This window comes from Crocuta crocuta, unplaced genomic scaffold (assembly GCF_008692635.1).
Source record: "Crocuta crocuta isolate KB4526 unplaced genomic scaffold, BGI_CrCroc_1.0 scaffold493, whole genome shotgun sequence".
In the NCBI taxonomy this organism is placed as follows: Eukaryota; Metazoa; Chordata; class Mammalia; order Carnivora; family Hyaenidae; genus Crocuta; species Crocuta crocuta.
In genome coordinates this window covers 798,324-823,362 of record NW_027527377.1, presented here as the reverse complement: position 1 = coordinate 823,362, position 25,039 = coordinate 798,324, and the positions used below count along the sequence as shown (strand labels likewise).

The following is a 25,039-nucleotide window of genomic DNA, read 5'->3' as shown; positions in this document are numbered from 1 at the left end:
CTGGTATCAAAGCATTCCTAGAATACCTAGGCAGGATGACATCTTAATATAAAAATAAACTTGCCAGATGTAAAGCGTTAAAAGGAAAACCCTATCCTTTAAATCTTATAGTATTCTGGGCTATTATTACTCATGACAAAGTCATCTTTATCCAAAACAGACCCAATACTTAAGAATACCTAGGATCTCTAAGAATGACTGGCTTAAAGAAATCCAGTCAACTTATTAGACTGTATGGTTAAACACTTTGTTTATACCTCTAAGTTACTGAGTAGAAAAAGATCTTTAGATTTTTTCATTTAATTTTTTCATTTCTCTATAAACAGATAGTTTTTTACATTTTACATAAAAAGTTTACATGTTTGGGTAATAGCCAAATCTATAATCATATCTGCTTTTAGACCAGGAACCTTGAGAGTTCTAACATTTCCAATTCTGCCATTAATTTTGATAGGCAGAATCTGAGATTCATTTTTCTCACATGTGAAAGTAATAAATAACAAATTTCATTGTTTTAGATTATTATATGATGCTGAGAATCTATGTAGATCTGCTTCATTCCCCTAATCTCCCTTTGAGGACATAAATCAGGCAGGAAGATCTTCATTTCCTTTAGAATAAATCGTAAGAAACAATAATCATCATTGCATTAAGCACAATATAAGTGTACAAGATAAAATTAATCATACTCAGAACAGCACAAGATAATCTAATTTTTTTAATGTTTTATTTATTTTTGAGAGAGAGATAGAGACAGCATTAGCAGGGGAGGGTCAGAGAGAGAGGGAGATACAGAATGTGAAGACAGACTCCAGGCTCTGAGCTAGCTGTCAGCACAACCCTGATGTGGGGCTTGAACCCATGAATCATAAGATCATGACCTGAGCCAAAGTCGGATGCTTAACCGACTGAGCCACCCAGGCTCCCCAAGATAATCTAATTTTTAAAGCACTGTAGGTCAACTGTTAAATAAAAGAATCAGGTTTTATATCAATAACTACGGGTGTCTGTCAAGGATAATACTGGGACCTGGGTCAGTCAGTACTGTTAGAGCCCAGAAAAAAATGAATGATGTTTTTAGAGGGGACTGAGCAGAACTAATTGGTAGTAGGGGGCTTTACATTTGTGCTTATCATTTTTATCTGTTCCAGTTCTCAGTATTGGACTTTCCTATCTAGTTCTACTTAGCCATTCCTTTCCATCTTTAGATCCCCACTCAAAATTCTAGGATTCCCAGAACCAAGAACCTAATCTGAACCAGGACTCACACCACTGTCAATCCCTATTCTACACCTGTTATTTTCATCACCCTCTTAAAGACTTCCAGTTTCCCAAGTATGTACTTGTATATAAAAATGGCCTCAATAAATATGTATATGTAAATTGTACCAGTTGCCATCTTCCCAAATACTGGTTTACAGACTGGCTTTAACGGAGTATCTGCAGACATGACCAGAAATATAGATTCCTAGGCTCCACACCAGAGTTCCTAATCTGAATCTCTACAGAGTAGAACCTTGAGAAAAAAAAAATTTTTTAAAGAAATTTCCCATTCAGATGTGAAGGCAGTGATACTCATGATACTCATACTCTCCTAACATAATCTTCTAAAATTAAAAGTATGAATGAATATTTACACCCTTTTCCTTTGGGATTGCTTTGTCTAAGAAAATAATAAAGTATCTCCTTGTAAAGGAACAGACAAGTATTATGAGTAAAATACTGTAAGAAACTTATCATGTTAGGATTGTTTTAATTCAAATGAGCTCATGGCTATCACTGTACTATTTTCTAAGAAACAACAAAACATAGTGAAACTCCTGGGGGAAACATTCCAGTAACTTACAGGTATGGGAGTAGTTCTTAAATGATTCTGAGATATCTACTTGTGAAAAGGCAATTAATATTTTACCATATTTCATTGATTCTAAAATTCAAATTTCTGTTTTTGCATTTTAACATCTCTGAAATCTGGACATACCATACTATTGGTAGCAGCTCACTCACAACTAACTGGCAGTCTTTTTCTCTTTTTCAGTAGTAATAGTGTGTCCTACAATCAATAGCATTTAAGGTTCACTAAAATACTATAAACATTAATTCAGCTGTCATCAACGACAGTCAGTCCCTCTAAAAAAAACTCTTAACAGTTAGGAAATAAACTGCTACTATGGTTTCAATTATATGGCTGAAGAAAATGGCTAACATATTTTTCATTAAAACAAAATCTGTAATTATTAGCTGAAGGTACTACCCCCCCTCCCATTTCTTCCATGCCAGTCAGCCTAACAATTAACTGAAAAATAAGACATTACAGAAAACATACTCAAGAATGTCATATATGTAGTCACTATTTTCTGGGCCTCATTTGTAAACTAAGGAGTAGAGGAACTTCAAGGCTCCTTTTAGCTCTTAAAGTCTATGACCCTATAACCTTAATTATTTAATTATTAATACTGAGCTCACCACAAAGTTTCTCATTTCCTCTTCTCTTTCTGACCCTATATTAGCAGGCCATAAGAAAGTGGTCTATAGATTTATTTTGTTTGTCAAACTGATACAGAAGAAAGAATGAGGCTTTAAAAAAGCAAAGTAGATCCTTAAGGAATAAGATGGGTTTTTTTTGTTTTTTGAGTTTATTTATTTTTGAGACAGAAAGAGACAAGAGTTTGAGTGGGGGAGGGGCAGAGAAAGAGGGAGACACAGAATCCAAGGCAAGCTCCAGGCTCTGAGCTGTCAGCACAGAAACCGATGCAAGGCTCGAACACACGAACTGTGAGATCATGACCTGAGCCAAAGTCGGAAGCTCAACCGACTGAGCCACCCAGGCACCCCGGGGAATAAGATGTTAAAACCCATCAGTACTTTTGAGATTTCAGCTGAGAAGATGACCTTAAACTATTTTCTATTGTTAACCTTCTACTTTTTGTTACTAAAATCCAATGATTTTATCATAATCACACCTTCTTTGAATATTTTTAAAAAATAGAATATCAACTTGACTGACTCACAAGGGCTATTTTGATGATTTTATTTTTCTGACCTTTCATATTGTTATTAAAAAGGAAAGAAAGAAAACAAAGAAGAGTAAAATTTGCTTAGTAGTAGCATTTAGAGCCCCTAAGAAGCTTCTCAGTGGTCATAATTCATCTTTGTATCTTTACTGCTTAGCAAAGGGCAAAGATTTCTAAAGTGAACTGCTTTTGTGGACTGGTAATATTTAAGAACAGATATTATCTAGTGAATCCTGATTTACAACTGGTGAAATTGTAATACTCAGGTTTGATATAATGAAGAACTCACTAAAAAAAACCACAATTTCTTAGCATCATTAAAAAGTTCAGTTAATTTTACCTTAACATTTGCTTTAAAAAAGGCCTTATAAACCAAAATGATCGTTTCCTCAAAGTTCTAGATGGTAGAATAAATAAGTATACAACAGGTACTTGAACTTTTGTTGATTCTTATTAGCCTTGCTTTACTATGGGGGTGGTGGCGGGAAACAAGGCAGGGGAAGGAAAATAAAGCTGGGTAGATTTCTTAGCAGAAGGCAGATAAGGAAAGTGGACAACTTTTAAAAAAAATTTTGGATTGAATCTTATAGTGATTTTACTGCCTTTTTAAAAATGTTTTATTTACTTTTGAGAGTCAGAGACAGCATGAGCAGGGGAGGGTTAGAGAGACAGACACACAGAATCCCAAGACAGGCTCCAGGCTCTGAGCTAGCTGTCAGCACACAGCCCAACATAGGGCTCGAACCCATGAACTACGAGATTGTGACCTGAGCTGAAGTCGGACGCTTAACCGACTGAGCCACCACGGCACCCCATTTTACTGCTTTTTAAAAGCCAGGCATCGCTTTTGCTGGAAATAGATGGAAGGATCCTCACCCAAAAAGCCAAACATAAGATGTGTTGTTTGAGGATTTGCAGTTCTGCTCTAAAAATTGAAATTTATAGATAGACCTCAATGTGCTTTTCAGAAAACATCACTCAAGTTCTTATGAGATACGCTACCATTCTGCTTAACTATGTAAAGTTGATGGCTGCATGTTAAGTTATTAAGTATATTAATTATTTATGTAGCTCAAAACTAAAGGAGTAAAATAAAAAGGATCAGAAAGCAAGCAATGATAATTACTCCAAACAATTAATGCCTTTTTCTGCTTCCGATGAAAAATTGCTTGAGTTGCTTAAATAATGTAGAACCTTTCTTCAACAAAAGAAATATATTTGACGTTTTTAAAAACCAGTAAACAAACAAAAGAGGCACAAAAATCTCTGAAACGTTTAAGTTTCTGAGTTGTCAAACAACTTTTTCCACTGGTTTAGTTTTATGAATATTCAGATTTAGACAAATCCATTCTAAAACTAAAATATACTTTAAATAAATACCACTATTTCCTAGCTGTGTCATAATTTATCTTTTGCTAGTATGCAAGGTTTACTGTATCTTAATTTTAGCTGACATCAACTTTTACTTGAAGTGGTTAAAAAAAGAACTAATAATGATGGGTGTATCTAATATTCTGAATATAATAAAAACCTGTGATAAAGCACCCTATGGCAAATGTAAATTTTGGTACATGACTGGCAATTGATTTCTGTCTTCTGAACAGGCCTGCATTCTTAAATGGGGGCATTAAGATTCTTATTTTCTGCTAAGGGTGAAGGAATGAACAAAAGGCAACCAATCTGGAGATACAGGAAGTTAGAAAGTGTGTACCTGTGTTCCCAATATTATCCTAGCTCAGTCTCATTGGATTGGGTTGATGATACAAGACACCATTAATTTCAAGATTCCTGGAATAGCTGCTGTTTTCCCAGAAGTTTCAACAAACTTCAAGACCCAGAGTAGTTCATATGGATACTTAAGTGGTTAAAAAAATACCACAATCAGGCAGTGCCATAGGGGCATTATGAGTGACCCAGCAGTAACTCTTACTAGCAACACACACTAAAGTATCTAGATCACTTCAATTTCACAATAACCCAACTCTAAATTTTAGGTCATGGAATTTTTGGATACTACTTATTATTCTATGGTATGACTTTATTGTACCACTCTTCCCAGTTTTAGCATCTCCACACTCCCCTTGTTCCTGTGTTCTAGTCTTTTCCCAACATTCACTTTCTTCTGAATAGAGAAAACACCTTTGGGATTAGGTGACAATATTTAGAAAATCTATTATTTTTCAAAGAAAGAGTGACCATTATTTAAGACAACCAACAGTTTGTGGAACATATTTATAAATTTGGATAGGAAGAACAAACGTATAAGGTTTACATTTATAATACAAAATGTCCATGTGTTCCTAAACCATATAACACATTTTTTTCAAATAGTCATTTATAAAATGAAATCATTGAAGTGTATTACAATCTCCCCAGCAATCCATACGTATTTTAGTACTTATTTTTAAGCATTAGCGCAACTTACCCGGACAAGTGCATCATCTATGATATGGTCACGTCTCACTTTGAGTCTCAAATATGGATTCAACTGCTGTCCTTGAACTAAACTGTAGAGAACAGTGATTCTTCGTTCACTGTACATGCGAATTCTATTGTCATAATATAATCCCAAATTCTTTGTGACAGCATTCAATATAAAGGGACATGTCATGAAAGAGAATTTGTTCTCTGTTTCTACTTTGAAAAAAGTATAATCTTTATCCATTTCTAGAACATCATTCAGTGGTTCATTAATAAACTCTTCAAAAGGGATAAGTGGTTTTCGACAGTCCAGAGTTTTAACACCAAGTTCAGTTTCCAGTGGGTCCACTCGAGGACCTTTCTTGTTTCTTCTCTCCTCTCCCAAAAGCTCCTGAAGTGTCAATTCACTGGACTCAGGAATGGGTTCTTCATCATCTTCTTCATTATGATTTGTGTCCACTTCCCCACCCACTACATTTGCATAGTAAACCATTTTCAAGCACTTTGAAGCAGCAACAATAGCATCATCGTCATTCACTAGATTGCGACTATTAAATTCATTGCTTATGACTTTGTAAGTAATAAGTTGCTGAAATGTTTCCATCATTCTGCGAATCTGGTCTGCACTGTATTTAGACCACAGTCTAACCAATTTTCCTTGGGCTGCAAGGGGTAGCTTACTCATTGCTTTGCAAAATAATGGCAAAGCCATTTCCAGATATTCAGGACTGTGGAGATTTCTATTCTCCATTACAATAATGAATAAATTCAGATAATTAGGATCTCGAGAGTATACATTGTGATATGTCAAGTCACATTCCACATTAGGTGACAAATATACAAGTGCATTGAGAAAAGCAGTTTCTATTTTTTCATTAGAGAGTAATCTGGTGTAGACCCTTCTAATGGCCTCAATATCCACAGACACATCATCAGGGCCTAATTTTTGTAAGTTGTTATCTCCTTGTGAACTATCACTTATCCTTGAAGAAGATGCTTCTGAATCTTCTTCCATAGCAGCAGCAGAGCATGCAGCTTTTTCCTTTTCATCCTCATCTTTGTCTTCATCCTTTCCTTGAAGAGATTTCAGTTCTTCCTTGGTGTGTTGTTTGACTTTCCGAAAGCTCTGTACCAATGCCTCAGCACTAGAAAAAACTCTTCCAATAACACGGATTAAAGGGGAATAATCCTCTCTTTCTCTACATAATTCAAGAATTTCATATACCGTCTCTTCTGTTAGGTAAGTCACATCTAGAAAATTAGAGAAAAAAGGAGAACATTTATTTTTTAAGTATGTTTACTTTGTCTTAATAAGTTCTAGTGAAAAGACAGCCAAACATTTTGTACTCAATGCCATTAATGAGGTACAACTCTTTTAAAACGTATCTGATACTTAGATTCAACAAAATATATTTACTTATTTCTTTCAATGAATCAACAGCAACCTCTCCCATTCTTTTACATTTTCATTAATACACAGCATTTAATGAGTTCAAACTCATTTCATAATCACAGTACACTGCAGCTTTAATTTGTAAATATGGGAACCATGCTATCATGTGCTGATCTGATTCATCCACACCTCTTACAACCTCACTTTAGAGAAGAAACATTGTTCTTCTGAGAGGTTTCTTCCTTATTTCACTACTTTGTTCTCAAAAGACTGAGAAGGCAAGAAAGGTTCCTTCAGCAACCTCTTAAATAAACAGGCCTTGTCTTACTTTTGTACATCTCAAAATCAAATGGTTCCTTTGGAGTCTTCGTTTTTAGTTTTTTCCAGAGTGGTTATTCTGTGGGTGATTGAAAAGAATTAATACACCATTACTCATAAGACCTGAAGCTGGCAAACACTGCCATCTGCAGCCAAGAATCAGGTTGGAACAAACCTTACAGAGTAACAGGAAACAGGGTAATAAAAAATAGGGTGGTAAGAAGGCAATTTATGAGCAGACAAGTGAAAAGACTAGTACTGTAGCTACCAATTTCCTTCTTTCTGGGCAGATTTGGACAACATCTCTTAGCTTTCCCAGGTTTTTGAGATTAAGTGATACTTTCAGGCCACAGCTTTTCCTTCTGGCTAATGGGGGTGATGCTCAGAGAATGCTCTGGAAGCCATGTGTTAAAGGTAACAATGTCACTTCAGCTGCATTGCTGAATGACTATGTGAAGCAGAACTTTGCCAACCTAGAATAGAATATCATGGCTGTCACAGATGAGCTAGAAATAAATTTCTACTTTGTTTAATAAGCCAGTACTCTTTCTGGTATCTACTTAATACTGCAGTCTAGTTAATCCTTAGTAGTACAGAAAGAAGCTTTTCACCTTTTTCTATCTTGCCTTCAGAGTCTTTAAGACACCAGTAATGACTGTCCCTCTAAATTAAGCTTAATCTTTCTTGGTATTTTTTCTCGTCCATATACAAATTTTAAAGATAAGCTGTTTTTGCACTTAATTACCATTGTTTTTGCTGTCTATAGTATTAAATCCAAAGGAGTTTTAGTATGTTTTTCTATTATATCCATTCTCCCTCATTAAGAAACAACCCCATAAGAGGCAAAACTGACAGGCGGCAATGAAAAGCCAGACGAAATATCAATTTATTACACATTTTCAGAGTTACAGTAATGTTAAGTTGAACTCCTAATGAAATCACAGAAGAAGCAAAAAGAAGAGAACATTTCAAGGATTCTGGAGATAAAAGTCTCTGGAGACAGGGACTACTACAATGGTGAGAGTCTGTAGCAGTTTGCTAGCATGCATCTCACTTCCTCTCACATCTATCTCCATATAGTAACTTAGAGCTCCATTATCACCTTTTCAAATATTTTTATATTTGCTGTTTTTATATTTGCCATTATTTTCTTTCAGACAAAACCAGATAAACATATGCCTCTCGTTTTCTTCACCAAAAAAATTTAAATCTATACATATATCCCCTTGAGAGGAATGAAGAATAAGTTTGGAGCTTATGGGATGTATAAACTTAATTAAAAGGGAACCCCAGTGGATGAAGCACATTAGAACAAAGAAAAACTCCATGTGTGTTCCCTGTCTTAGGCTTTGCTTACTCAAACACACAAAAAAGAATATTAACATGCTGTTTTCTAAAACTCCAAGTTGTCATCTTCTACTCAAATGTTAATTTATTTTATGTAATTTAATCTTAGCTTTTATAATGCTTGACTTTTTCACAGAAAGCATTGAGTACAGTGGTTGAAGAGAAAACCATGTAAAACATTCCATCCAACTCAAAGAGTAGTAAATCTCAATGCTTGGGAATATCATACAATTGGCAACTTGCAAATTCAAAACATCAAATAATAGAACTCCCTGGTACTTACTATGAATTTCAATTTAAAAAAGGAAAAAAAATTTTAAACTAAAATTAGCTTAGCTATAAATGTACTCAACACTCATGATTTTGTTTTGACAGTATCAAAAACAAAAGCAAAAAAATCCACCCTTCATTTTCTCACTTATAATCTGAGATAAGCTAAATAATCACAAAATTTCACCTTACCAAAGCTGAGAAATCTACCTTAACACTATTTGCTCTCTTGTGACTTGCATGAATATCAGGTCAACTGGGGATGACAATAAATTGGGTTTTTTTAATAATTTTTTTTAATGTTTTATTTATTTCTAGGAGAGAGAGACAGCGTGAGCAGGGGAGGGTCAGAGAGAGAGGGAGTCAAAGACTCTGAAACAGGCTCCAGGCTCCGAGCTGGCAGTCAGCACAGAGCCCAACGCGGGGCTCAAACCCACAAACCGCGAGATCATGACCTAAGCAAAAGTCGGACGGTTAATTGACTAAGCCACCCAGGCGCCCCTGTTTTTTAAAAGTCAAACAAGAACACAAGTGACTGTATTTCAAGTGAAAATAAGAAAATAAAAAATATTCTGATCCTACAAACAACTTCCTTAATAAAAGAAGTGGAAATATCCTTTAAACATTACATAAGCAAATTTCACTTTAAAAATCAACTATATCACCTGTTGTAATAGCTACAAGAAGAATGAACTCTCAGGGCAAAGTCAAAAGCCTGAGAGCTTCATGTTATCTGTGTGTTTAAATGTGTTTTTGTGATCCCTAATGACTATCACATGTCATCACATTATTTAAAGTATTCAAATGTTGTAGACAGATAAGACTAACCAATTACTAAAAGGATATGAAACCATTAATGTCCGACTAGCGTGTATCATTCTCAACTGATATAAAGATGTCATTCAATGTTGGACAGTACCCCGAGAGTTTTGTGTCCTGAGCTACACTAGTTTGGTTTACATGAATATGTCAACTTAAATTTTCTACTGAGATTTTTTTCTAACTCCAAATTAGAATAATTAATCATTCTGTATCTAAAAGATGATCCTCTGAAACTGTGGTCTTCTCTAACATGCTGTCATAACAGAAACTATAAAAACTAAACATTTAAATTCCAGTCCTCATTTGTACCTAAAGAATGGCATGTGACACAGGTTTGCCAATTACCGAAGTGAAAGTCCACTGATGAACTTCTGATGGCTGAGTTTCCTGATAAATAGGGGCAGCTATGATTAACTCACACTGTGAGTTCAAAAATCTCCTAATTTTTATTAGTAGATACACTAAAACACCTATAGTTTACTTTACAGGTTTTAACTCTTTATGAGTTAATCCTCAGGTTTGTTCCAGGATATACAGGACTGCTTTTCCAAAGTTTCCATTAAGCTACTTCATTTATACTAAGAAAATTAAAAAGCAAAAAGAGTTTAGTGTTTGTTTCACAGCAAGCCATTATAGAGGCAGCATATATTCTGAGCAGTTAAGAGTGGCACTGCCAAGCTCCTTCTCCAGGAACTACATTCAGCATCTCAGCCTTAAGCTGTCCTAGCTTTGAATTGTGTCTGTGAGCATCTGTGTTTATCTCAATTCATTTTGTGCATCTGTTAGCAATATGTGTCCTAAGGTATCAGAAAAGCCTCAGAGGTTATTTTTTGGGTAAGAGAACCTCAAAATTTTTTATATAGAAATTAATGATAATCACTTCTTCACTTATTACATGCCATTTTGGCTCACAAAAGATTTCATGAGAATGCTCTATTTTCAGATAGTGGGGGATTCTGCTCAACATCAGTAATCTCTTCCTGAAAAGTGTGAAACTGCTAACTGGAAGATTATTTCCCATTATTTTCATTGGAAAAAATTTTATAACAACTTCTTATAAGACAACACGAAACCCCTATCTAATTTCCTAAAATGTAACCAAAACAGAATAAATACCTATCATAAGCAGCTACTTGGTAGGACTAAAAACTCTGCTTCCTATTCATCAAATCATAAATTTATTAACAAAGAATTGCTTTGTGTGCAGTAACATGAAATATCTATCTTAATGGACAGTAACATTCTAGACCCACCCACCTTTTTGCTGACATACTATTCAGAACATCCTCAAGTGATTCTGAAATTCTACTAATTCTATATGAAATGTATCAACACTTTTCCCAAGAGTTTTGGGAACTCTGAGGGGGTGCCTGGGTGGCTCAGTCGGTTAAGTGTCTGCCTTTTCAGCTCAGGTCACGATCTCATAGTCCCTGGGTTCAGGCTCCTCGTCAGGCTCTGTGCTGACAGATCAGAGCTTGGAACCTGCTTCAGATTCTGTATTTCCCTCTCTCTCTAACCTTCCCCCGCTTGCACTCCCTCTTTCTCAAAAATAAACAATTAAAAAAAATTAAAAATTAAAAAAAATTTTTAATGAACTGTTTTTCAGACATAAATTAGTTTAAAAAATACTGTAATTAGAGACTTCAGACATAAATTAGATGAAAAAAACACTAATTCAGTGTTTTTGTGATAAGCATTCACAATGTTTATCAATAAAGAGATGTTCTACTAAGAAAATGTTAAATGAAGGAACATTCACATAGGGTATACCTGTATATTTTTTAATATATGTGTGTTCCTGAAAATACACTTATTCTGATAATTTTATACTTAAGAAAATTTGTATGCAAAAACAGTTTGGGGCAAACTATTAAATATGTATAGAACTTTGTAACTAGAACTAACAAATATAATTAACAATTAAAATAAAAGCGCTAGTGTAGTTAATGCACTTGTAATTCCTAGCAGAAAAAATATTATAGGAAATATAGAAAGTTGCAGAAAAATGGGAGGAGCAGTAGAGTAACATATTGAAAGAAAGTACAAGAAATTGATAAATTAGACTTGAGCAAAAACGGGAAACAAAAATGGGCATAAACATTCAATAAGCATCTACAATGAAACACATAACCAAAAAGAAACTGTGTCCATCTACCCTGCACTCAAATATAATCCCCAAAGCTAGCTGTATTCAACTGCACCAGCACATTATACATTTAGTAACTGTTACTCCGTGGTGCACACTTAATGGGGAAATGGGTATAACAGAGTCAATGCAACTCTCACATCGTACATACTGACCACATTCACCTAATTATTCACTCTGTGTGAGCTAATTCATGTAACAGAACCATGCATTTAGGAGCAATAAAGTTGTATAAAGTTATGAAGTTAGCTATATTATGAAACTAGAATAAAAGATATATATATATATATTCCATATCACCAATTAAACTTGCATTCAAATCATGTTATTGAAAACTTTCGATGTGTTCTCCAACTTACATGTCTTAAACAAAAAGCTTCCTTTTTTAATATACCTCTGATAGGTATCTATGCACCCTCTGTTATCCAGAAATTCAACTACTTTGTTACTAACATTGATTACCTTCATTGAGGAAAAGAAAGCTTGGATTGGAAGATTAAAAATTTTTTTCTTTAAACAGTTTTGGAATATAGGATCATTTACAAAACAAAGGCTTGGGTGAAGACTGCCATTAATAAATAGGTGATGATTCTTGGCACGATGAGTGTACCAAATGCCTGGAGGGAGCTAAGAAGGATATGGGAAGAATATTAGAAAGAAAAATTCAATTATTTCTCAAGTAAGAGCTACAAAATTTTGCTTTGCCCTCAGAAATGGAAAAGACTGTCACCACTTCTTTCTGCTTCTTTCACCTCATAGTGCTCAGGTTCCACAATTCATTCTACATATTCAGTCCAGCTATTTAAAAATTTCATTAGATTCTGTAGCCTAGTTTAGGGGATTACCACTTAATACATTTTTCCTAGTGAAATATGTTCAAAAGTTCCAATCAATCTATTAAACAAAGGATCTTTTGGAATTTAATGTGCTTATAATTAGAGACCATTAGAACTGTAAAATGTAGTTAAATAGTTCAATTATTAGTTCTTTGCCTAATTAGTTCTTTGCTGTCCTTTGCCACAATAAATAAGTATAAACAGTGGGAAATAAATACCACTATTCTAATACATCTTAATGTTACACAATTAAAAAAAACAAACAAGAACCTCACAAATTATTTAAATCTCCAATCTGATTTTTCAGTCTAAAGTTGTCAATTAAAAATAGAACATCTTACCTCTAAAATCATCTCTTGCTCCTTGTCCTTCCTTCTTGTTCATTTTTATGTCAGAGCAGGAGTTGTTAGGGGCACCTTTCGAGTTTTCAAGGTAAGCTGAGCTTGCTCCTTTCTTGGAGGGATGAGGATCACAGAGTTTTGCATTAATCTTATAAAGCTCGAGGGCTTTAATAGCTGCTGCATTGTTATCCATACGAAGAAAAGTTGGACAGGAAGCACAAAACTCATTCGTGCAGGCCTCATTTCCACAGCCCTCAGTTAACTGGTGGTAGTAGCGTTCTATTAGATGCTTTGCAGCTGCTCGCTTCCTGTAGCAAACATTCAAATAATAAGCACAGTGATTAAGATTAGTACAGCTATCATGTAAAAAGCTCAACAGATCATAAAGGCAAGGCAAGAGGCAAGTTAGTCAAGCACTAAAGTAAAAAACTGGCATACAAAGATGAGGTGTAGAAAATGGAGATCCACTATTTATAAATAAAGCTTTTAACTAGATAAATGCTGTTTAAGATACTAAGATAAAGAACAGAAATATTTATCAAAATCATTATTTTTTTTTAATATTTTTATTTATTTCTAGGAGAGAGAGAGACAGCGTGAGCAGGGGAGGGTCAGAGAGAGAGGGAGATACAGACTCCGAAATAGGCTCCAGGCTCTGAGCTGGCAGTCAGCACAGAGCCCGACGCGGGGCTCGAACCCACGAACCGTGAGATCATGACCTAAGCGAAAGTCAGACACTTAACTGACTAAGCCACCCAGGCGCCCCTAAAATCATTGTTTTAATAGAGTATGTTTTTCTTTGGCTTAAAAAAATGGGAGGAAAGTTTATTTGATGGTATATGTGCTAAAGCAGTTAGCAGAACAGATGAAAATCAGAAGGTTTATGATGAAGAGTTTTAGTATTTTATCACTTTAAAAAACTGACATTAAGAAAATAAGAGTCAGGGCACCTGCGTGGCTCAGTTGGTTAAGCGTCCGACTTGGGATCAGGTCATGATCTCATAGTCCATGGGTTTGAGCCCCACATCAGGCTCTGTGCTGACAGCTCAGAGCCCGGAGCCTGTTTCAGATTCTGTGTCTCCCTCTCTCTGCCCCTCCCCTGCTCGCTCTCTGTCTCTCTCAAAATAAAGACATTAAAAAAAAATTAAAAAAAAAAGAAAAGTCTAGTAAAAGTATCAATCCAACTTTCCTTTATATAATTACTATTTTAATAGTTTGTAAATACTTGATTTATAGTTAACAGAGAACTTCTATCTGGAACAAAAAAGGTTTTCTGCCCCAATTATCTACAATATGAGGGATTTAAAAATAACCTATAAATGAAATATCCAAAGCTGTGTTATACTGCAAGAAAATGATTCTGAGCATACAATCTTGAACCCAAAACATGTCTTTGAACTTGCTCATTAATATCATGTCATAGGAACCTGGAACATTTTAAGTTCCCTTGGGGCAAAATCTTATGTTTCATATACTTGTGAATTTAAAGTATGTAGATTAATGTTTTTCATTGGCTGTTCCAGTAGAGTTTCCAAAGACACTGAGGAAGAGATTATTTCCTCAAGCAAGAAGCTGGACTACAATATCTATCTATATGGTTTATTCAACTCTAAGATCTCTGCTTCTACTCTGATGATGTGAGGTTATGGTAATTTAAGTAAAGTGGTCTAGATCCAAAGAAACAATTCATAGCCACTCCTTTTGGTCTCAAATTCACTTACATGGGAATAAAAACTACAAGTAATCAAAACTATAAAAAAAGAATTTACCTAACTCTCAAGATGTTCCTACAATTAAATTACCTTACTAACATGTAAGACTAAATGGCAAATGGCAATAGAGTTCACGTCTTGTTAATTGTGAGATACATCTTGTTAATCATGAGAAACTGAACAGAAAGGCATATGAGCAGTAGATAAGGGACATACTAATTTCTAAACTAAGTGACAAAGACTAGCACAATTAACCCTTGAACAATGTTGGCATTAGGGTGCAAACACTTGGCACAGTTTAAAAATCTGCAAATAACTTTAGATGCTCTCATAACTTAACTACAAATAGCCTACTATGGACCAGAAATCTTACCAATAATATAAAGAGGCAAATAACACACATTTCTTATATGTATTATATATTCTTATGTTAATATAAGCTACAGAAAATATTAAGAAAATCCTAAGTACTAATTCATAGTACTGTACTGGATTTACCAATATATAACTTTATATATTAAAAAAAAAAAACTTCATGTAAATGGATACAATTCAAACATATGTTGTTCAAGGGTCAACTATAATTCAAAAACATTCATTCTGATGCATCTATCTTTTAAATGTGCCATGCAAATTCATGCATACAGAGAAAAAAGAAAAACCTAAAAAACACACTTAAAAATTTCATGAGCATTACTTATTTTATATGTAGCTACAAACAATCCAACTTTGAAACTTAAAGATTATTCTAGATACGTCACTACGCAAAATATTAATTAACGTGACATGTAACGAAAGAGAAATACAGACTCTAGAAGATTTATGCCATCACATCCCAAATACTGTAGCTTTCCCTAGTGAAAATGTAAATAAGTACGTAGTTCTATTCTGGAGGAAAATTATGAACACTTATCAAAAGGATTAAAAATCAAAAATCAGATATCTGTGAAATTAATTGGCCAATTATGCAAAAATACACCGTTTCTATGAAATTGGAAAAAATGACATGCCTGTTTATATAATATGGGATTAATTAAATGAACTGATAACAATTCACACAGTGGAATAAATGAAGTTACCAAGATCTGAATTTGGCAAGGAATAGTCTTTCTCATTCATCACTAATTAAGAAAAGTCAGTTACAAAGTTGTTAAGTTTAAGATCAGGCCACTTTTATTTTAAAGTGTTAATAGTCATTTTCTCTAACTGATGTTGACTAAAAGCGTTTTTTTAATTCTTCCATATTTTGCTTCTAATTTTTCTATAATAACCATGCTACTTGTATATTAAAAATAAATACAAATGAGGAAATGTTAATAGCCTTATAACTTCATATACATGATTTAAAGGGCCTCAAGATTTACTAAACTGTCCCTATGATTTTTTAATGATTAATTGTAAAAATTCAAAATACCAATCTAGTTACTTTTCTTAATGTCAGGTTTTGTCCTAAGAAAAATCCCCCCAAAACCCAACAATATTACATAATGCTTCTGTATGTAATGCATAAAGGAGTATGAACAGTAAAATTAGGACAAGACTGAGAAATTAGAAAATGTACATTAAGTTACAGCTCTTTCTGCCTCTAATTACCTATACAGTCCTGAATGAGTAGTTCTCTGAGCCTCAGTTCTCCCATCTTAAGATTCCTTTCAGTTCTAAGATTTAGGTTATTCTATGTAATAGGTAGGTGCAAAGTGCTAGTATTTGATGAATGTCTGATATAACACACTAGATATATTGCTAGGCACTTTGGGATAGGTTATCTCTTTGAATCCCATTACTTTGAGGATTATCTTCAGTCGACAGCCAGAAGGAGCAGAACTGACAGAGTAAAATCATGTACCCAAGATCACACAAAAGAAAATGCAGAAATCAGGACAAAAACAGGAGTCAGGGGTCTTCTGGCTCATTTCCACTATACTGCTTCAAGAAAGTGATTCATTTCAAAACAATTCTTAACAATACTAACACTAATGACTCTTACAGGAAAAAAAAAATCCCAGAAATAGTATGTAACTGAAAAAAGCAAAAAACCTGAAAAATCAAAATTTGAATCTCATATTTACGCATATCTGCTGTCTCACAAGTACACCAAGCTTTCTGAAGAGATACCAAAACATTCTGTAAGAAGTTAATACATCTATAATTTCTTGAGAACCTATGTGCTACAGATGTTCTCACTTTAGAAGGCAGTAAACCCTAGCAGTTAAAAGCTTGCACTACAAAGCCAGACTGCCCAAGTTCACATGTTGGCTCTGCTACTTATTAACTATGTGGCCTTGAATGAGTTACTTAACATTTCTGCGTCTCAGATTCCTCATCATTAAAATGATGGTACACAATTACCATGACTGTGAGAGAATTAAATGAGTTAATATATATAGTTAGAACACTGCCTGGGATATAGGAAGCACCATGTGTTAGCTGCTATTATTGTTATGACTGTTACTAAGATCCTCATAAGCCTCTGAACTGGCTAGATAAACCATCCTTCTGCTGATGCTCAGAGCAGTTACATCACAAATCACACATCTGATAAGAGATTTGAACCCAGGCTTGACTCAAAAACCTTGAGTTTTTAATATCACTAAGGGGATATTTAATACCAGGGAGGTATTAAATCTGCTTCTCTGCCCAAGACACAGAAATAGCAGCTACACAGCTGAAACAGGATTGAAGAGAGGCCATCCCAGAACCTCCATGTTATCAGTGTAATCAACCATATTAAGCATTTTTCTTCTTTCCTCACACCAATGACACCCTGAATTATCTCTGTCTAATTCTGTATCCCCATATAATCTAGAGCATTAAAAAAGGTTTCTATGTTGGTAATGTATACATTAATAATGTCACTTTTATAAATAACTTGTACAAGGTTAATCCCTATATAGTAGGAATCATCAAATCATAGCTGTGGGCCAAAACTAGCCTGCTGCAAAAACAAAACAAAACAAATGAACAAAAAAAAGTCTTATTAAAACATACCCAAGCTCAATAATTTATATATTGTCTATAGCCGTTTTTGCATTACAACAGCAGAGTTGAGTAATTTTAAAAGAGAGTGTATGGCTTGTTAAATCCTAAAATAAATACCACCTGGCCCTTTACAGAAAAAAATTTCCCAACTCTTAATTTAGAGTCTGCATTCCTTGCTCTCCAGTGACATTTCCATCTAATCACATGGTCGGCTCACTCTTTCCCCTCAACAAATCAATGCAGCAAAATGTGTACTTTTCCCCAACTATGATTAAAGAAAAGAGAGAGAAAGAAAGAAAAAGGAAGGAGGAGAAGGGGGGGAAGAAAAGTAGATAGCAAAAAGGAAGGAAATGAAAAGACCCTTCCCTAACCAGACCTCTTTAGTGACACCATATCTGCCACTCATAATCAAAACTACAAGAAAAGGGGCTTATTTTCTTAAAGTTTTTACTTAAATTCATTAGTTAACATACAGTGTAGTATTAGTTTCAAGTGTACAATATAAGGATTCAACTTTTTTTAATTTTTTTTTAATGTTTTTTTTTTGTTTTGTTTTGTTTTTTATTTATTTCTAGGAGAGAGAGAGACAGCGTGCGCAGGGGAGGGTCAGAGAGAGAGGGAGTCACAGACTGAAACAGGCTCCAGGCTCTGAGCTGGCAGTCAGCACAGAGCCCGACGCAGGGCCCGAACCCACGAACCGCGAGACCATGACCCAAGCGAAAGTCGGACGCTTAACCGACTAAGCCACCCAGGAGCCCCTTTTTTTAATTTTTAAAAAATGCTTTTTATTTATTTCTGAGAGAGAGAGGGAGAGAGAGAGAGAGAGACAGCGTGAACAGGTGAGGGTCAGAGAGAGGGGGAGACACAGAATCCAAAAACAGGTTCCAGGCTCTGAGCTAGCTATCAGCACAAAGCCCGACGTGGGGCTCGAACCCATGAACTGTGAGATCATGACCTGAGCTGAAGTCAGACACTTAACTGACTGAGCCACCCAGGCGCCCCAGGATTCAACACTTCTATACAACACCTAGTACCTATCACAAGTGCACTTGTAAACCCTACCACCTATCCCTCCACTTACCTCCCCTCGGGTAACCATCAGTTTGTTCTCTATAATTAAGAGTCTGTTTCTTGGTTTTCCTCTCTTCCAACGAACCCCGCTCCCCAGCCATGTTTGTTTGTTTTGTTTCTTAAATTCTATAGGAGTGAAATTATATGGTATTTTGTCTTTCTCTGGCTGACTTATTTCACTTAGCATAATACTCTCTAGCTCCATCAATGTCACTGCAAATGGTAAGAGTTCATTCTTTTTTATGGCTGAGGAATATTCCACTGTGTATATATACCATATCTTCCTTATCCATTCATCAGCTGTTGGATACCTGGGCTGTTTCCACAATTTTGCTTTTGTAGATAATGCTGCTAAACACCAGGGTACCATGGATCCCTTTGAATTTGTGTTTTTGCATTCTCCGGTTAAATACTTAGTAGTGCAATTGAAACTATAAAATTCCTATAGGAGAACACAGAGTAACCTCTTTGACATTGGCTATACCAACTTCTTTTTAGATCTATTTCCTGAGGTAAGGGAAACTAAAGCAAAAATAAGCTATTTGGACTTCATCAGAATAATAGCTTCTGCATGGTGAAGGAAGCAATCAACAAAACTAAAAGGCAACCTACGGAATGAATGGGAGAAGGTGTTTCCAAATGGCGTATCTGATAAAGGGTTAGTATCCAAAGTATATAAAGAACTTATAAAACACTCAAAAACCCAATACTCCAATTTAAAAATGGACAGAAGACATGAATATTTTCCCAAGGAAGATATCCAGGTGCCCCACAGACACAGGAAAAAATGCTCAACATAACTCATCAACAGGGAAATATAAATCAAAACTCCAATGTGGCACTGCCTCACATGTGTCAGAATGGCTAAAATCAACACAAGAAATAACAGGTGTTGTTGAGGATGTGGAGAAAGGGGAATCCTCTTGCACTACTGGTGGGAATGCAAACTTGTATAGCCACTCTGAAAAACAGTATGGGGCTTTCTCAAAAAGTTAAAAATTTGGCTCACTTTCTATAGTTTATGTTTTCTTCACATCTCATGGACTTTTCTTATTGAGTCAATAATGGAAGAGGGCCAAGCGAGATGTGATGAGCAAACTCTCAAAGCAGACAACTGAAAATATGCATTTAAAACAGACAACAGTGGGGCACCTAGGTGACTCAGTCGGTTAAGAGTCCAACTCTGGCTCAGGTCATGATCTCATGGATTGTGGATTTGAGCCCTGCATCCGGCTCTGTGCTGACAGCTCGAGCCTGAAGCCTGTTTCAGATTCTGGCCCCTCCCCCCCTTCCCCTCCTGTGCTTGCGCTCTGTCTCTCTCTCCTTCAAAAATAATAAATAAAGTAAGTAAATAAAAACAAATAAATGAAACAGACAACACTTTCTATTTACTTATTTTAGTTCCATGGCTCGGTAAGACAGTTCTACAAATAAATGTCCTATGGAGTAAACTACATGTACAGGGCCAGAGCTACTCTAGAAAACTTGACAGAAACCTTTTAAAATTTAGTTTCACCCTCAGGGGAAAGAGCACTGAGGTCACCAATTAACTTTGAAATGAAAAAATAAAGATGAAATGATGGACAAAAGGATGGATATGTGATAATACAATGTAAGTATTAATAGTAAATTATAGATGGTAGCATATTGTGTCACCTGCAAAGCACTTTCAACTTTGCTGCATGTTTGTAAGTTTCCAAAATAAAACACTGGGGGGAAAATACTATTACCATAAATACTATAACTTCTGAGAGGTCAATTGGCAGAGGAAATGATTTCAGCCATCGGTGGCCAAAATAGGAAACCAACATGCCATCAATGGCACTAATATCATGTTTTCTGATCTTAAAGCTACTTTTGAATCAATCTAGTACTTAACAAAACAAAAATCGCTATAATAATAATGATAAATATTTGGATCACTCTTACAAAATCATCTTTTTTAGGGATTTAAGGAGTGGACTAAACCTTGCAGTTATCAGAAATAAAAACTTTTATAGATACTGTTGAGAAACAAGTAGAGTTCTTTCAGTGTTTTAATAAGAAAATTCTTACATGGATCTTTGAACTTAAACCAAGATTATTTACTACATGTCAAAGTTCGCTTTATATAGGTGATAAATGAATCTTCTGGCATTTTCCTTCGACCCAATTGAATTAGAGAAATACTAAATTTATCTGAACAAAGATAAAGAGCCAACCAGGAGATGTGTCAGCAAGATGGAGGAAAAAGAAGCTCTAGAAGTTAATTCCCTCACAGAAATATTAACATGTACATACATGGTCCAAAAACCCCTTATGAGACCTCTAGAAACCAGTTAGAAAGCTGCAGTACCCCAAGCAATCTCAAAGCCAAAATAGTGCCAGAAATGTGTAAGAAAAGCTATTTCATTTCAACTTTGCCTCCCCAAGCTGGTACAGTTCACACTCATGATGACAACCTCAACCTACAGCAACATTCCTGTTTTTTGGGGGTGAAGGAGCTACTGAAGGGACTAGTTTTTGTCTGGCCAGACTTGGAGAACTGATGGAACCAGCACATACTGGATGCCTAGAAGCTACAGAAAGCACTAGCTTATTGCAGGACTAGAGTACCTGAAGCTCTTGAAAAAGAAACCAACAAAGTCTTTAATTGGGAAATTACAAGTTTAAGTCCAAAAATGATATACTCCAATAAAAGGTATTAAAGGTACCAAGAATCTCTAATGAATGTCTTCCCCTCAATGAAGCCAATTCATACAGACTAGAAGAGGTGGTTCTTTTTATGAGGCAAAATCTAAACAAAAAAATTAAAAAGCATTATTAAAAACTACAAAATACCACCCCACCCAAACCAGGAAATTACAGTTCAATTCCAATCAAAGGAATAAAATCAAGTTCTAGAAATAACCTTAAAGAAGCAGAGATCTATGAATTACCTGACAAAAATGCAACATAACTGTCTTAAGGAAACTCAATTTGCTACAAGAGAACACAAGGAGACAATTAGATGAAACTCCCATGCATTAACAAAAAAAGAACTCATCAACAAAAAATATAAAAAGGAACCAATCAAAAATTCTAGAAACAGAAAAATACAAAAACTAAATTGAAAATTCACAAGAGGCGATCAACAGCAGACTTAAGCAAAAGAAAGAAAATAAACTCAAAGGCAGGCCATTTGAAATTCCTAAGTCAGAGAAAAATTTTTTTAAATGACGAAAAGTGAAGAAAGCTCAAGACACTTACAGGACACCACCAACCCTACTAATACACGCAATTAGGGAATCCCATGAGAACAAAGAATGTGGCAGACAGCTTATTTGAAAAAGTAATGGCAAAACACTTCCCAAATGTAAGGAAGGAAATTGATATCTAACTTTAAGAGATTTCTGAAGGACTCCAACTACAGTGAACTCAAAGAGGTTGATACTAAAACATACTATAATCACTGTCAGAAGTCAGAGAAAATCTGGAAAGCAGCAAAAGAAAAATGACTACTCATGTACAAAAGCAGCTATCATAAGACTATTAGGTTTCTCAGCAGAAACCTTGCAGAAATACCAGAAAGAAGAGGGATAATATATACAAAGCGCTGAAAAAAAATAAGTGCCAACCAAAATACTGTATCTGGCAAAACTGACTTTGTAAATACAAAATCATGTAAAAACGTAAAACTGTTTGGTAAAGGTAAATATATAAACAAATACAGAATCCTGTAATACTGTAATGGTAGTAAGTAAATCAATCAGGTAGATGTGAAAGATGAAAACATTTTTTAAAACTGTAAGTATACATTGATACAAAACATAAAAAGATGTAATTTGTATCTTCAGGGAAAAAAGGGGGAAAAGACAGAAAGGAGTAGAGTTGTTGTATGCAATTGAAATTGCTAACAGTTTTAAATAGATTACAACTATAAGATGTCTTATGTAATTTCCATGGTAACTAGAAAGAAAATACCTAGAGAAGATACACAAAAGAAAATGAGACAGGAATCAAAGCATGTTACTACAAAACATATCATTGAAACACAAAGGAAGACCTCACAGAGAAAAAGGAAAAAAATAACTACAAGACATACAAAAAACAAAAATGGCGATAGTAAGTCTTCTCTATCAGTAATTACCTTAAAGGTATGTGGATTAACCTCCCCAATCAAAAGACAGAGTGGCTGAATGGATTAAAAAAAAAAAAAAAGACAAGACACAGCTATATGTTACTTACAAGAGACTCACATTAGATAGAAGGATCTATGTGAGTACACAGACTGGAAGCGAAAGGATGGAAAGAGACATCCTATGTGAATAATAACCAAAGAGAAGAAATGGTTATATGAATGAGCACACACACACACACACATGCGCGCGCACACACACAGAGAAAAGAAACAAATGACACATTATGTAATAAAATATATATTACAAATATGTATGTACCTAACAGAAGAGCACCCAGATATATTAAGCAAACAACGACTACAACTAAAAGAGAAAAAGAGATGGTAACACAGTAATAATAGGACATTTCCATATCCCACTTTCAATAATGGGGAAGAAAATGATTAGGAAACAGAGAACCTGAACAACATTAGACCAAATGGACTAAAGACACACACATGAATTTATACCCAACAACAGAATACACATTTTCTCAGTTGTACATGGGACATTTTCCACAGGAGATCACATGCTATGTACCATAAAGTAAGCTTTTTTTAAAAAAATATTTTTTCTTTTATTTCTGAGAGAGACAGAGACAGCATGAGCAGGGGAGGGTCAGAGAGAGAGAGGGAGACACAGAATCTGAAGCAGGCTCCAGGCTCTGAGCAAGCTATCAGCACAGAACCCAATGTGGAGCTCGAACCCACGAACCGTGAGATCATGACCTGAGCTGAAGTTGGACACTTAACCGACTGAGCCACCCAGGCGCCCCATATACCATAAAATAAGTTTTAACAGATTTAAGAAGACTGAAATCATACCAAATATCTTTTCTGACTACAATGGAGTAAAGCTAGATATCAAAAGCAAAAGAAAAACCTGAATATCTACAAAATACGTGAAAATCAAACCATACAGTCCAACAAATATGTCAAAAGAAATCAGAAGGGAAGGTAGAAAATATCTGGAGACAAATGACAATAAAACACAACATACAAAATGTATGGAATGCCACAAAAGCAGTATGAAAAGAGAAGTTCACAGTAGTAAATGCCTATATTAAAAATAAAAGACTGCAAATCAACAACCTTAGACTTCAAGAAATTAGAAAAACTAACTCAAAGTTCATCAAAGGAAGGAATAATAAAGATTACAGCAAAATTAAATGAAACAGAAAAATAAAAATTCAACAACTTAGTGTTGGTTTTCGGACACTATTAAAAATATCAACAAATCATTAATTAGACCAAGAAAAAATTCTCAAAAAACAAAAATTAAAAATTAAAAAAGACACATTATAATGGATGCCATAAGAATAAAAAGGATCATAAGAGACTGCTGTCAACAAAATATGCCAAAAAACTGGGTAACCTAGAAGAAATGAATATATTTCTAGAAACATAATCTAACAGAACAGAATCATAAGGAAATAAAAAATCTGAAGCAACTTATAACTTGAATCAGTAATACAAAAACCCCCAACAAAGAAAAACCCAGCACCAGATAGTTTCAATGGAGAATTCTACCAATGATTAAAAGAAAAGAAAAAATTAACAAGAATCCTTCTCTAACTCCTCCAAAAACCTGAAGTGAACACTTTCAAACTCATCCCCTGAGCCCATTACCTTGATACCAAAATAAGACAAAGAAGAAAAGAAAAATATAGACAAATATCCCTGATGATTATGAATGCAAAAGTCCTCAATAAGCTACTAGGCAAGTAGAATTCAACAATACATTAAAAGAGTTCTATCATCACCAAGTTAAATTTATTCCTAGAATGTAAGGATGCTGCACCATACGAAAATCAATCAATCCAATCCAATGAATTACCAAAATCCAAAAATAACATGATCACTTCAACTGACACAGAAAAGGCATTTGACAAAAATCAAGATCTTTTCATAATAAAAACATTCAACAAACCAGACAAAGAAGGAAATTACTTCAACATAAAAAAAAGACATATATGAAAAGCCCAGAGCTAAGATTATTATACCTAATGGTATAAAACTGAACGCTTTCCTTCTAAAGTAACAAGGCAAGGATGCCCACTCTTACCATTTCTTTTCAAAACCGCACTAGAAATCCCAGCCAGAGCAATCAGGCAACCAAATTGGAAGGAAAAAACAAAATTATCTCTCTTAGTTTGCAGATGACATGATCTTATGTGTAGAAACCCTAAATTTAGACCCTGTAAAAAAAAACTAGTAGAACTAATAAACTT

The 25,039-nt window shown here is 34.8% G+C and overlaps 1 protein-coding gene across 4 annotated transcripts in view; it reads right to left on the bottom strand.

Moving 5' to 3' along the window:
* UBE3A (ubiquitin protein ligase E3A) overlaps window positions 1–25,039 on the bottom strand; it is a 100,061-nt gene that overhangs the window by 27,542 nt on the left and 47,480 nt on the right. For all 4 annotated transcript variants that reach the window (XM_077768038.1, XM_077768133.1, XM_077768066.1 and 1 more), the window contains 2 exons: window positions 12,909–13,216; window positions 5,440–6,686 (listed from right to left, as the gene is read on the bottom strand). In XM_077768038.1, coding sequence (XP_077624164.1) covers window positions 5,440–6,686; window positions 12,909–13,216 — 1,555 coding nt within the window. The remainder of the gene's footprint in view (window positions 1–5,439; window positions 6,687–12,908; window positions 13,217–25,039) is intronic.